This window comes from Anabrus simplex, chromosome 5, assembly GCF_040414725.1.
Source record: "Anabrus simplex isolate iqAnaSimp1 chromosome 5, ASM4041472v1, whole genome shotgun sequence".
NCBI lineage: Eukaryota > Metazoa > Arthropoda > Insecta > Orthoptera > Tettigoniidae > Anabrus > Anabrus simplex.
The window spans coordinates 306638996-306653095 of record NC_090269.1 but is presented as its reverse complement, the minus strand read 5'-3'; the positions used below and the strand labels follow the sequence as shown (position 1 = coordinate 306653095).

Below are 14100 nucleotides of genomic sequence, written 5' to 3'. Positions count from 1 at the left end.
CAACACTCTCCATTATCATAGCATTTATCAGTCATTAATAAACGATTTTGGGAGTCGCGACCCCTATGTACTAATAGCCTATATATATGGTTCATTCATTACATCCCTGACCCGGTCAAAAACTGGAAAACAGGTTGTAGGTTATCATTTTCAATTAGGTGATAAGAGAACAGGGTTTCTACAAAAAAATCCCATAATTCCTGGTTTCAGGTGGCTAAAATGGAATCAAAAGGCAATGTTTTCTTCACAAAGTGGGGGGCGGGGAGGTGAGATCGTGTCCCCTAATCGCCACCACTGTTCAGCCGGGCAAGGGTTTTCTTTAATGTCGATCTGAGTCCTGGTTCGAGGTCAATTCAGCTTCTAGGGGAGAACAACCAGGAACTATATGACTGTGAGAAAGTGGTCCCGGTCTAAGAACCCAAGAATAACGACAATGGAGGTTCGTCACACCGACTACGGGTCACCTCGTAATCTTCTGGCCTTCGGACTGAGCAGCGCACCGGCTGCTTGATAGGAATACTCCCATTAGGGGTGTAGCGCCGTTGGGTTTTTATAGTTGTAGAAGTGCGGCTTCGTGGCTAAATGGTTAACATGCTGGCCTTTAGTCCAGAGGGTCCCGGGTTGGATTCCTGGCCGGGTGGCTCGGCGGTTGGATATGTGTGTGCCATATTTATCATTAGAATTCATCATAGGTAGGGCCCCATGCTCATAGACGCGCAGGTCACCTGTACGGTGTCAATTACAGAGACCCGCACCAGGCCACTTCGGAGGCCACTCGCCATTAAAATTACAGTCGTAGAGACTTTCAACAACTCCCTTTCCAACCTGGGTTCCCAAATGATGTTATGTCGACTCTTCCCAACTGCCCCACTTCTTAACTTCCTCTACTGGGCTGAAAGGTTCGCACGGTAAAACAGTCGTTTTCTGACCGCACGAAGACGGGTTTGATCCCTCCTCAATCCGGTGCTCTTTGGAAGTCCTCAAATACGCCAGCCTCACGACGGTAGATTCACCGGCACTGAGAACTCCTGCAGGAGAAAACTCCGACAGTTTGACGTGCGTAGTTAGTGGAACGTAAAACCAATGTTGTTATTATTATTCCTTGCCACCCCCGTGGTATAGGGGTAGGGTGTCTGACTGTTAGGCAGAGGCCCCGAGTTCGATTCCCGGCCAGGTCAGGGATTTTTATCTGGATCTGAGGACTGGTTCAAGGTCCACTCAGCCTACGTGATTAGAATTAAGGAGCTAGCTGACGGTGAGATAGCGGCCCCGGTCTCGAAAGCGAAGAATAACGACCGAGAGGATTCGTCGTGCTGACTACACGACATGTCGTAATCTGCTGGCCTTCGGGCTGAGCAGCGGTCGCATGGTAGGCCAATGCATTTAGGACTGTACTGCCATGGTTTTTTTATTATTTCTTTCTTTCTTTCTTTCTTTCTTTCTTTCTTTCTTTCTTTCTTTCTTTCTTAATACGTTACCGAGCTCGATAGCTGCAGTCGCTTAAGTGCGGCCAGTATCCAGTATTCGGGAGATAGTAGGTTCGAATCCCACTGTCGGCAGCCCTGAAAATGGTCTTCCGTGGTTTCCCATTTTCACACCAGGCAAATGCTGGGGATATACCTCAATTAAGGCCACGGCCGCTTCCTTCCCACTCCTAGCCCTTTCCTGTCCCATCGTCGCCATAAGACCTATCTGTGTCGGTGCGACGTAAAGCAACTAGCAAAAAAAAAATCTTAATACGTTTACACTCCAGGGTGGGTTTTCCCTCGGACTCAACGAGGGATCCCACCTCTACCACCTCATGAGCAGTGTCCTGGATCGTGAGACTTTGGCTTAGGGGATACAACTGGGGCGGAAGACCAGTACCTCCCCCAGGCGGTCTAACCTGCTATACTGAACAGGAGCCTTGTGGGGGCATGGGAATATCGGAAAGGATAGATAAGGAGGAAGGAAGTGGCCGTGGTCTTAAGTTAGGTACCATCAAGACATTTGCCTGAAGGAGAGGTGGAAAACCATTGAAAACCACTTCGAGGATGGCTGAGGTGGGAATCGAAGCCCCCTCTACTCAGCTGACCTACAGAGGCTGTGTGGACCTAATTCCAGCCCTCGTACCACTTTTCAAATTTCGTGGCAGAGCCGGAAATCGAACGCGGGCCTCCGGGGATGGCAGCTAATCAATCATACTAACCACTACACCACAGAGGCTGGCATTATTATTATTATTATTATTATTATTATTATTATTATTATTATTATTATTATTATTATTATTATTATTATTGTCAGCATAGAGAACCACGGGTTCAATGTCCGTGCCGGGCCAGGTATTTTAACTGTGTATGGTTAATTCGGCTGGCTTGGGACTGGGTGTTTGTGCTCGTGAAATACACTTCTCTGCATTTACATACACAACATTACACCACACAAATAACCACCACAGAAACACCCACCTTCCTCTTCTTCACAATATCACAGACCGACCTGCCAAGATCCTCCGCAAGCGCAATATAAAATCCCTGTTTGGCACCGTCACAAAATTTGGCCATCGTTTAGGTTAAAACCAAAAACAAACAGTCTCCGCTGTTACATCCTGAGGTGTACGAAATATCCTGTACTTGCGGCAAGGTATACATCACCCATACATACCGGTCCATTGGTACTCGTATCAAGGAACACCAAAGAAATATCCATCTCAACGAGCCAAAAAATGTCAGCAATAGCTGAGCACGTCCTATCACTTTTCGAAATCTTACCCACACAAAACACTACAGGATCATGAGATGGAAATACGTAAAGATCCTAATACTGTCAAGAGAAACACTGGCTATCAGTTAAACAATGTCCGACTCGTTGGCTGAACGGTCAGCATAATGGCCTTCGGTTCAGAGGGTCCCGGGTTCGATTCCCGGCAGGGTCGCGGATTTTAACGTTCATTGGTTAATTCCAGTGGCCCGGGGGCTGGGTGTTTGTGCTGTCCCCAACATCTCTGCAACTCACACACCACAATAACACGCAGTTACCTACAGACGGCAGATGCCGCCCACCCTCATCGAAGGGTCTGCCTTACAAGGGCTGCACTCGGCTAGAAATAGCCGCACGAAATTATAATTATTATATTATTAAACAATACATGGTCTTTTCCCTGTACTTCACTGTGGCGTTCGTTTCGTTTCTTTCTCTCTTTCTTTCTTTCTTTTCAAAACTAGATGGTTAACCATAGGCTGTATCATACTTCCATAATGTGTGTGCACCGATTACTTTACTATAGTTTATTCCATGTTAAGAAAACAGTATTACTCTTATGAAAACAGGGTTGCCATGTCGCACGGCTCTGCTCAACACCATCACTGGAAAACGGTGACACATAAATTTGTGAAATTCGGTATTTGAGTTCCGAGACAAAAAGCGAAAGAAACTAAGCTACACATTATTTTTTATGAACTAAAAGGGACGGGGAATTTACAGGGGCTATTTTTGGTTTGTACAGAATCAGAAGTAAACTATGGCACATACAATACCTCAGCATTGAAGTGTAAAGCAAATTGGTGAGAAAATAAGACAAATCATTTGTATGGGCTCGAGGGGTGAGGGATGCACATAATTGCATTTAATAAATTTCTCCACCCAATGAAAGCTAGAAAAACCGACGCAACAAATAAATACTGTAGATAACTTCACTACAGAAGAAAGCTGCCGACGGTTCACACAGTGAGGGACTACACGAGGCTTGTACCAGAGCAACACAGAAGAAGGAAAATGAAGGAAGGCAACGAAGCGTTGGCTGCTCCCGCCATTGAGCTTCCACCCTATAAATGTATTTAAGAAAGAAAATGTTATGTAGTTATTTTAATAACTTACGGGGAAAAGTGCCTCATCCTTTTTTATCTATCTTTCATAATACATTGCAAAGTACAGTATAATATCCCTTAATCACGCGGAATTATGGGTGTCTCAGAGGGGGTGTGTTCAGTCCTTGTAGGTCCATAAGAGTAATACTGTTTTCTTGACGTGGAATGAGCTATAATTCTTATTTTTACTCTCGTTTCATTAACTTCGTTGTAGTATGTCCTTCTTCCCAGTCCCCCCTCCCTCACTTCTCATTTCTTCATCATTATTCTTTTCTTTTGTTTTTGTCGGTCTTTCTTTGCACTTCATCTTGTCTTATTTATTTCTTCTACCATATTCCTCCCAAGTCGTCTTTGATCAATCTGATAACCTTGTTTATTTCGTAACACATAGACGTATTGAACAGGATTCTCCAAACCCGCCGGATCTCCTAGCCAGACAGAAGGCGTTACCTTCTAGTTGGCCTGCCCTTCACCTTCGGGGAGGGGAATGAACACCTTTCCTAAGTCCTAGATTGAACAGGAAACATCCTACTTGAGCTAAGATGGCGTCGTTACTTCCCACTCGGATGGCTGTGCACAGTGAGCCACCTGGTGACGAACGAGAATACCACTTACAATAGATCACGGCCGACTTGATGCGTCACTCTAGCTAGCTGGAACGCAGCGAGGGATCCAGTCGGCCGTGAACAGATCAACAGTACAGTAATTTCAAGTTCAACCCGTCATTGTTAGAGAGGTATACTGGGCGAAACTTCCAAGGAGCCCAACACAAAATTTCAAGAAGAAGAAGAAGAAGAAGATAGAGAGGTCTTCCTCGTGGATGGATACTGGTGTTCTGTGGATGGACATGTTTCCCCTTCTGAAGACGAGGAGCAGTCTCCGCGAAACGTAAAGAATTTCTCTTTGTCTCCTTTGACACGGCAAAAACCTACGAGTTGTGAAAGTATCAATTGTAATTTCAAAAACAGTTTCTTCATTTTTTTCTAGGTATTTCTGGTGTCACTGGAGGCACTTCGGCAACTTCGGTTTTCATGCGAGGGTTCAAGGCCGGATGCCCTTCCTAACACCACGTGATTTTTCTTGTGAAAGTTCCAACACTGGATCGACCGGGAATGGAACCTCTGCCTCCTGAGTGGAAAGTCAGAAGCTAAGTCACTACGCTAATCACGCCCCCGTTTCCTGCAACGTAAACCGCTAAAATAGGGGGCAATAAGTGTTCCATTTTTTCTAGATGGCGAACTGCGCTACTTTCACTACGATTAGTGGAGTAGAATGGCATTGCTTATGTTCAACCTTGGGTGAATAGAATTATGTTCCAAACTTGGGCGTCACCTCCAAGAGCTTTAGAACACAATGCGGTGATAGTGAAGACGTTTGTTATACAATGCATGACATCACACTTCAATTGGGAGATAATATCTCTGTAAAGAGCCGACCTCAGTAGCACAGTCAATTAGGCACTGGCCTTCCGTTCCTACAATAGCGATTTCGTCTGGCTCCATGGCTAAATGGTTAGCGTGATGGCCTTTGGTCACATGGAGTCCGGGCTCGATTCCCGGCAGGGTCAGGAATTTTAACCATAATTGGTTAATTCCTCTGGCACGAGGACTGGTTGTATGTGTCGTCTTCATCATCATTTCATCCTCATCACGACGCCCACCTCTACCGCCTCAAGGGCAGTGTCCTCGAGCTTCAGACTCTGAGTCGGGAATACAACTGGGGAGGATGACCAGTACCTCGCCCAGGCGGCCTCACCTGATATGCTGAATAAGGGCCTTGCGGGGGGATGGGAAGATTGAGAGGGATAGACAAGGAAGAGGAGAGGAAGCGGCCGTGGCCTTAAGTTAGGTACCGTCCCGGCATTTGCCTGGAGGAGAAGGTAGAAATCACGGAAAGCCACTTCCAGGATGGCTGAGGTGGGAATCGAATCCACATCTACTCAGTTGACCTCCCGAGGCTGAGTGGACCCCGTTCCAGCCCTCGTACCACTTTCCAAATTTCGTGACAGAGCCGAGAATAGAACCCGGGCCTCCGGGGGTGGCAGCTAATCACACTAATCACTACACCAAAGAGGCGGACTAAATTATGATATCCATTAAGCGTTATTTTTGCTTTTCCCGAAACTTTTAAAAATGTTACTTATCCCCATTCACCCTAAAGTGATAAAACTGTTTCTTATTGTTTATTAATGTACTTTTGGCAAAATAATTACAGCAAGCTAGAGGTGCAATTTATTTAATATATTTTATTAAAATAATATTTTTTTATGTGTATGCATGCGTCTCTCCCCCCCCCCCCCTCCCGCAGCCGTTCAATTCACATTCATACACCACACAGCTGGTAGTGTTTATCAGACAAATTGATAGACTCTCACCTTTATCATCACGTCCACCTCCTTTGAGCCGTGAATTGTGAATACGTGAGATTGTATCCCTAGACATAGAATACTCGCCGAGCAGTGATTGGATTGATGATGACACCTTTCCAGTACCGAATGATTTCATCGGTTCCAGTCCATCTGTGGTGCGCCAAATATTCTTTCTGCATAGATAGCGTGTCTGCGTTTTCCACTAACTTCTGAGTCAATTCTGAAAATAAAAAATCTTGCGCAACTCCGTTCTAGGGTGTCACTATTTTATGAACTTGTTTTTGGAAATAATTTGGAATGGTTCTGATTGAGTACAGTACGGTTCAGCTCTTCTCTGACCATTATCAAAGGATTAGACGAGAGTTCCGTCGTCATGTTTCACTCATTCTCTAAATAAGTGTCCATCATAATTGCAGAAATTTGTGTTTTAGTTCCTGATTTGTTCCATTTTCTGTATAATTGCTGAAATTAATATGTCTTGTTTCAGGTGATGGATGTGTACGCTCCTCAAAATAAACTAGATATCCATCTACATATGTTCATCGTCTTCTTTCCCATCTTGCTGTCCTGCTGGATCAGGAACCTCAAGTACCTGGCACCCGTCTCCAGTATTGCCAACGTGTTGATGGCAGCCGGTATTGTGGCAACACTGTATGTAGTGGTTCAGGACCTACCCTCAGTCGATGAGCGACCGTTCGTAGGGCCCTTATCTGATCTACCACTCTTCTTCGGTACGGCCATCTACGCCTTCGAGGGTATCGGACTCGTAAGTTATCGACTCTTTCATTCGTGTTTATAATTCTGTTAGGACGAGTCAAATAAAAGTGAGCTGGCCTTTTTCTAGGTCGAATAAGTTTCTCAGGTGAAGTGGTAACCCGTGTTAATGGTACAATAACCTCTGTATGTCTGTATGGTGAGAAACTGCGGCTCGTAAACGAATATGTGTTGAACACCGATCTGTATCACAATGGAGGATCCACTGTAGGATGACGGTCCTTTGGCAAGATGTATGACCACTTGTCCACAATATATCATATCCTTGATCACTATAAAACATTGGTGTAAACGTTTTCAAGAAGGGGACACCAGCCGCAGTGATGTGCCAAGATCTGAACTAGGTCATCGCACCATAACATCAGACTCAATTTCATAGGCTGATGCAGTAGGCACTGCAACATTGATAAGGCCGTATTAACACTGAACATTAGTCATGGGTCAGTGTTCTCATTTATTTACAAGCATCTGAAATATCAGCTGCTTTGTACACGGTGAATTCCCAAGGCTCTGAAAGAGAAAATAAATTGCCAGAGTATACGAATCGCCTTCCCTCATCTGTTATGTTTTTTCCTTTATATATATACGTTGATTTACGTCAAGCCGACACAGACAGTTCTTATGGCGACGATGGGATAGGAAAGGCCAAGGAGTCGGAAAGAAGCGGCCGTGGCCTTAATTAAGGTACAGTCCCAGCATTTTGTTATGTTTTTAGAGTATTTGAATCCTAATAAACATGGACTTGGTTAACTTTCATTTGACTCGTCCTTATGAATTTTAATAAAATGCCTAAGATTTACAGCATCATAGAAGTCATTTGTGATAGAATAGCCATAAAGAGCAAAAGTCCAGGAATATTCAACTTCAGTGTTGTTTTTGTTACTGGACAACGTTAGGTCACACATTTACCATGGAATAATCACTTGTCTACGCAAATTGTGGAAGATTGGAATATCTACCCTGTAGTCCAGACACGGTGCCCTGTGATTTTCATTTGTTTGGTCTCCTAAAGAAATAACTTAAGCGTGACATACTGGATCATCTCCCAGTTCCAGACTTCTTATAACAAGGCATCTATACGCTGCCGCAGCAGTGAAAATACCTGTTCCTTCCACTTTTAATGTGTATAAATAATGAGCATGTGACTGTCAGTGAACTCATTGTTTTTTCACTTTATCTTAAGCACAATAACTCACACTAATCCTATCTTCTAATTCAATCTCCTATGACTATTGTGTCGTCCTCTTCTTCAGGTGTCTATTAGTCTCTCTAGCTTCCCTCGGTTACTGAGCACCAGCCATCAGGATTTTTTGAAATTAACTTTACATTGATGCACTCTACACTGTATCTCAGCCCCAGTCAATATCTTCATATCGGATTTAAAGAGCTTTTATAACTCGTGTTTGTTGTGGGGAAGGGACTACTTAACCGAGGCAGTAAACATGTATTCGGTTCTTCAGGAAGGACATGAGCTCGTTTCCTGCTTGAGGAATTTGAGACATTTAGAAACGAGACTTCTATTTCTGGAGTTACACATGTCCCTGAAGTTTACTCAAGTTTTCGCCTTCTTCTGCTTCTGCTTCTTCTTCTCTGGTCACGGGTGGAGTGGCACATGTGAGGACGTGGCGAAATTTTATGGCCGGAAGCTTTCACTGACGTCAACTCTATGTGAAGGATATGGTCTACTCTACTATTATGAATTTATGTTGCAATTGCCAGCACCGCAGAGGAACGTATAAAGATAAACCACTAACCCTCAGTCCCTGAGTTACAGGAATTATTCGATGACATTCGGGCAAGGACTCGGATACTCAGTCAAAGTGCCAGATTAATTCCTGTAGGCAAAGGCGTGTGTGCGTCGATTTGATCACTCTATCCCACTTGCTACCGAGGTTGTGGCAAGAGGAAGCCTTTACTTTCCACTCCTCCAGGGGCCTTTATGACATCTACGGAAGATACATTGCTTCGCTTTGCATTGCTTTGATTTGATTTGATTTGATTTGATTTGATTTGATTTGATTTGATTTGATTTGATTTGATTTGATTTGATTTGATTTGATTTGATTTGATTTGATTTGATTTGATTTGATTTGATTTGATTTGATTTGATTTGATTTGATTTGATTTGATTTGATTTGATTTGATTTGATTTGATTTGATTTGATTTGATTTGATTTGATTTGATTTGATTTGATTTTTGTTTCTCCATGAACTATTCTCTTTTATTCTCGTTTCTAACACCTGGAACACATTTCCTTGTTGCTTTTGTAAGGGATCCGTTTTTGGTAAGTCATACTTCATGCAACTGTTTCGCAAACTTCTCTCTAGATAGCTACTGCGGATCGTGACAGGAGAGTGGCTCGCCAAGGTGGCCGCGAATCAAATCCCGGCCAATACATATGGGATTTTTAGAATGACATGTTACGTCGTTGTACCTAGTTAGGATTACACGTACAAATAGAGGTCCGTTAGGTACGATCACGATGTCAACAGATACGTAAAATTATAAGCCTGCTTGCTTGCTTGCTTGCTTGCTTACAAATCTGTTATATTTTATTATTTTAACTTAATCTTGGTAATATGATACAGTATATCATACGTGAAATTAATACATTTACTAATATTTCTAGACTCCTACTAATTTCTTATACGAACATGAACTTTTCATGTTAGCAACGGGGATTGGATGGCATATATTATTTTCTTCGAGGGATTTTGGTATATAACTGCTACCCAATCAAAGGTAATAAATATTCTTGTAGACCCTTTCAGAATACGAAGTCGGTAACTTAAATTGACTTCTGTATTTCCAGGTGCTGCCTCTTCAGGAGCAGATGAAGAAGCCGACGCAGTTCACTGCCAGGTTCGGCGTACTCAATGTTGGTATGGTGATAGTGGCCGCCTTGTTCGTGACCATGGGGTTCCTGGGTTATCTCAAATACGGCGACGGCATTATGGGCAGCATCACACTCAACCTTCCCGACCATGACGTGTGAGTACGGTATAGCCCACTACAACTTACATGTATCACTGATTCTCCTTCTATCACATTTCCCTTCGGATCTTCTTCCTTCTAACGTTGTGCTGCAAGTGCGGAGTCTGATTTTCGGATCGAGGAAAGCCATTTTGATCTGTCAAATACATTATGTGGGTGAAGTGACGCTTATTAAATCTGAATGATTTGTATTCAGACATCTTTGCTTAGGATTCCAGGCAAGTGCCGACCGTCGATTTCAAAACTATGTCGTACCGGCGACAGCTTCATGAATTGTACAGAATGTCTGACAAGGCGTCTACCTCGCATTCCCCGCTTGATTGTGTCGTTGCAGACGTGGTCGATTATATCATGACAATTTTCTCATAAATACTACAAGTTTCTCTTACGTGACAGGAAAAGTATTGTAAATTTTCAAATTTAAACTACTTGTTTCATAAACGAGACAATTTTATATCAGATCTGAAGTTTACTGTATTACACTCTACGTGGCTCTGAAGAGCGATATCGATCACTGAATGTACTGTATGTACAAACGATCGACTGTTATGTCCGACTCGTTGGCTGAACGGTCAGCGTACTGGCCTTCGGTTCTGAGGGTCCCGGGTTCGATTCCAGGCCAGGTCGGGGATTTTAACCTTAATTGGTTAATTCCAATGGCACGGGGCTGGGTGTATGTGTTGTCTTCATCATCATTTCATCCTCATCACGACGCGCAGGTCGCCTACGGGAGTCAAATAGAAAGACCTGCACCTGGCGAGCCGAACCCGTCCTGGGATATCCCGGCACTAAAAGCCATACGACATTTCATTTCATTTCATAGACTGTTAATACGAAGCGGTAAAATCCAAGACTGAAATTTACCCGACATTTTATACCTACTCATTCTGGCAGAATGGCAAGTAACTTTGATAAGATGACGATATTAAACAGCCAAAGCAAACAAAACAAAATTTTCTCGTGAGGTGTGTGTAAATAACTTATTTGTGTATCTGACTGAAAATGCTGTCCTATAGAATGTATAATGCACAGTATTCAGCTGATCTCTTGCTAATACGAAATTTATCCTTGACTAAAAAGTCACTGAAATTGAAGGTTAGGTTAATCCGTAGTCTAAAACCCCGGCGTGGTCTCATTTCAATTTTTTCATTACTTCACTAGCGCTACTACTGCTGTTATTAGAGAGCATTATCCACAATTGATTTTAAATTGCTAAACATTCGCAAAAATAAACTCCCAAGTGTTATACACATTACAGGCTACATATGAAGGATCACCTGTCACTTCCACAATTACAATTCTACATATTTTTAAATATTTCAAAAGTTAATTACATGTATCTATTTCATAACAATATACGTCGCCTACATTTTGACAAATTTGTAGGCCTTTTACCTGTCAGTTCAAACGTTTTATAAAATAGACATTTGTGCAATTATCATAAAAATACACAAAATTGTCAAGATAATTTTGTAATCTTGTAAGTTTTCATGAAACACAAAATTCTCAATATATATATAAACCTGTCTGACAATTTCCAGTCACCTGTCACACTGAAATTTTTATGAAATAGGGCCATGATCCATACAGTGCGGTATATCTCTCTCCACCGAAGCCGTCACTCTGGAAACGGGATGCCAGGATTTGAAAAAGGGACCTTTCATAAGATATTCGTCATTAACTTGAAGATTACCACCGTTCGGATTGGTCTCCACGTACCCAATGTTCTTTATGTTGAGACGAAGGTCATATTGGCTTAGACGATCGTTCCATCATTTGACATAATATTTTAGATCTAACCTCCCGGTACTTATAAGTGAAAAGTTGTCATCAAAAAGGAGAGTATATGGAAGATCACTCTAATTTATGCATGATTGTATACATAACGAGATGGGGAGACTACGGATGCTCGATTTAAATTCGTGTGGATACGATCAGCTGATAAACACTGCTATCTAGGATATATTATCTCATCTATTGTACCCTAAAATGCGTTCATAGGGTTTATAGATCAATGGTAGAAGCTCGGAGACTAGCTATTGTGTGAGACTTCGGCAGCGTATTGTATAGTTCTGTTCAGCGTGAAGCAATAGCTTTTGTGAGCCTTTTTAATTGAGCCATGAAAGGTGACAGTCTCACGGTGACTAGCACTGAAGCAGGACCTCCCACCGGAAACGTTGTCGTATTAAGCTTTGCTGTTCGAGATCTGTCATGATCACAGAAAAGAGTCACGCCACTCGAAAGCATAATCAGCCACTTTCCTTTGAGTACAGTCAGTGATGAATTAACAGAGTAATAAAGCTGTCTGTAGTGAGATTCGAACAACTACCCGTGCCAGGGGTACAGCAAGAGAAAGCAGACTAACAGGCTAATGAACAAATGTTATGTAGTCATACGAATAGGTCTGACCTGAAAATAGAATTAGGGAAGACTAGCCAATGGATTTATCAGAAGGAAGTGCTACTTCCTAGGAGGCAGCTGGCTGCCGTGGTAGGTGTGATATTTTCATGGAGAATACTTAAAGAATTATGCCACTAGAAAGAATACCAGTCTCCTATTTGCTCCGAGTGCTGCCCTCAATAGTTGTAATATTTCCCTATGCATGATTATTGACAGAACCACATCTCTTGGGTAAGCAGCAGTCTGTAAGTGCTGATCAGCATCGCCAACTCGATATGAAATAATACGAGCATGATTTGTACTAAAACGAGCCAAAGCCAGAAATGGCGGAAAGTGTGTTTACATTTTACAATGAAATTTCTTATATTGAAAATTGTAATTGTCACTATCTCCAATTATTCGTATTATTATACATTCATCAAAAGAAGTCAAGCATACTTGCAGTCTACCCAAGTACAGTAATATGTTTAATTTATGGTTAGATAGGAAGTGCCTTGTTTAAATCATGGCAACCCTACCTTCTGCACAATTATGGGTAAACAAATCCAGTACGCTAGAGCTGAGGGGACGTTCAAGCAAGCTTGTCAGTGTACAGACGTGCACATTAATGGTGTCCCGACATAAACAATCAACACTGCCCCACTCCAGTACTGAAAAGAAGGGGAGAGAGTGAAGGGGTAGTGTCGAAGGCACAATGACTCACCTTCTCGCTTAACGCATTGCTGCATGGAATGCATGCAGACAGCCCGCTACAAGACTTCGTTGTGATCGAAATGGGCACAGTGGCGGATGTATTGAAGTTCAGCATTAGGTTACCTACTCGTCCGGCCCCGCGGTGTATGGGGCAACGCGTCCGGCCGCCCCGAGTTCGATTCCTGGCCGGGTCAGGGGGCTTTAATTGTAAATGATTATATCCCTAGCCTGGGGACTGGGTGTTTGTGTCGTCCTTAACGTTTCTCACATTCAACACTCAACACTTCCGCAATTCCAATTACATGCAGGCTCATATATTGTGCAAGTAGGGGCAAAAGAACTCTATAGGTCGACGCCCCGAACAAATAGCATTTTAACATAAAAAAATTAAAAAGTAACCTACTCTGATAATTACAGTATTAAGAGGTAAAGGAGGTTTTTAACCGAAAAGTATTTTATGCTAGTTAGGAATATTTTGTAGCTGAGTTATATCGGGTCTACCAATCCTTCTTCACCTCGTTCTTGCCATATTTCTATCCATCTCCAAACTGTCTTAAGACTGCATGGTATTGCTTGTGCTATTGCATGTGGGACCATGTGAGCCTCCCACATGCCAATAATACGTCCTCGATTCACCTGTGATAGGATAGGAGCCATCTTATTACAATGTTACAGTATAACGCCGGAATACACACACTGTGTATTCAGCACTACCTGTTCACTCCCTTCCCCTCCTTTTCATTACTGGAGTGGCCTTCAACACTATCCCTTTACTCTCTCCCCTCCTTTTCAGTACTGGAGTGGGGCAGTGTTGATTGTTTATGTCGGGACACCATTAATGTGCGTGCGTGTACCTCGCTTCTATTCAATGTGCCCTGTCATAACCTGTCTTTGGAAGATCGCATCAAAATCATCGCTTTGATGTGACAGAACATGAGAAAAAATGACGTTTCCAACATTGTTCACGTGAATCGAAATGTTGTCTCCAGGTTGTGGAAAAGGTTCTAAGGCACAAATTCAGT

At 42.8% G+C, this 14100-nt stretch overlaps 1 protein-coding gene across 4 annotated transcripts in view; it reads left to right on the top strand.

Annotated features, from left to right (window-relative positions):
• Window positions 1-14100, top strand: part of LOC136874023 (proton-coupled amino acid transporter-like protein pathetic) — a 435495-nt gene that overhangs the window by 411354 nt on the left and 10041 nt on the right. For all 4 annotated transcript variants that reach the window (XM_067147500.2, XM_067147502.2, XM_067147505.2 and 1 more), the window contains 2 exons: window positions 6704-6982; window positions 9804-9982. In XM_067147500.2, coding sequence (XP_067003601.2) covers window positions 6704-6982; window positions 9804-9982 — 458 coding nt within the window. The remainder of the gene's footprint in view (window positions 1-6703; window positions 6983-9803; window positions 9983-14100) is intronic.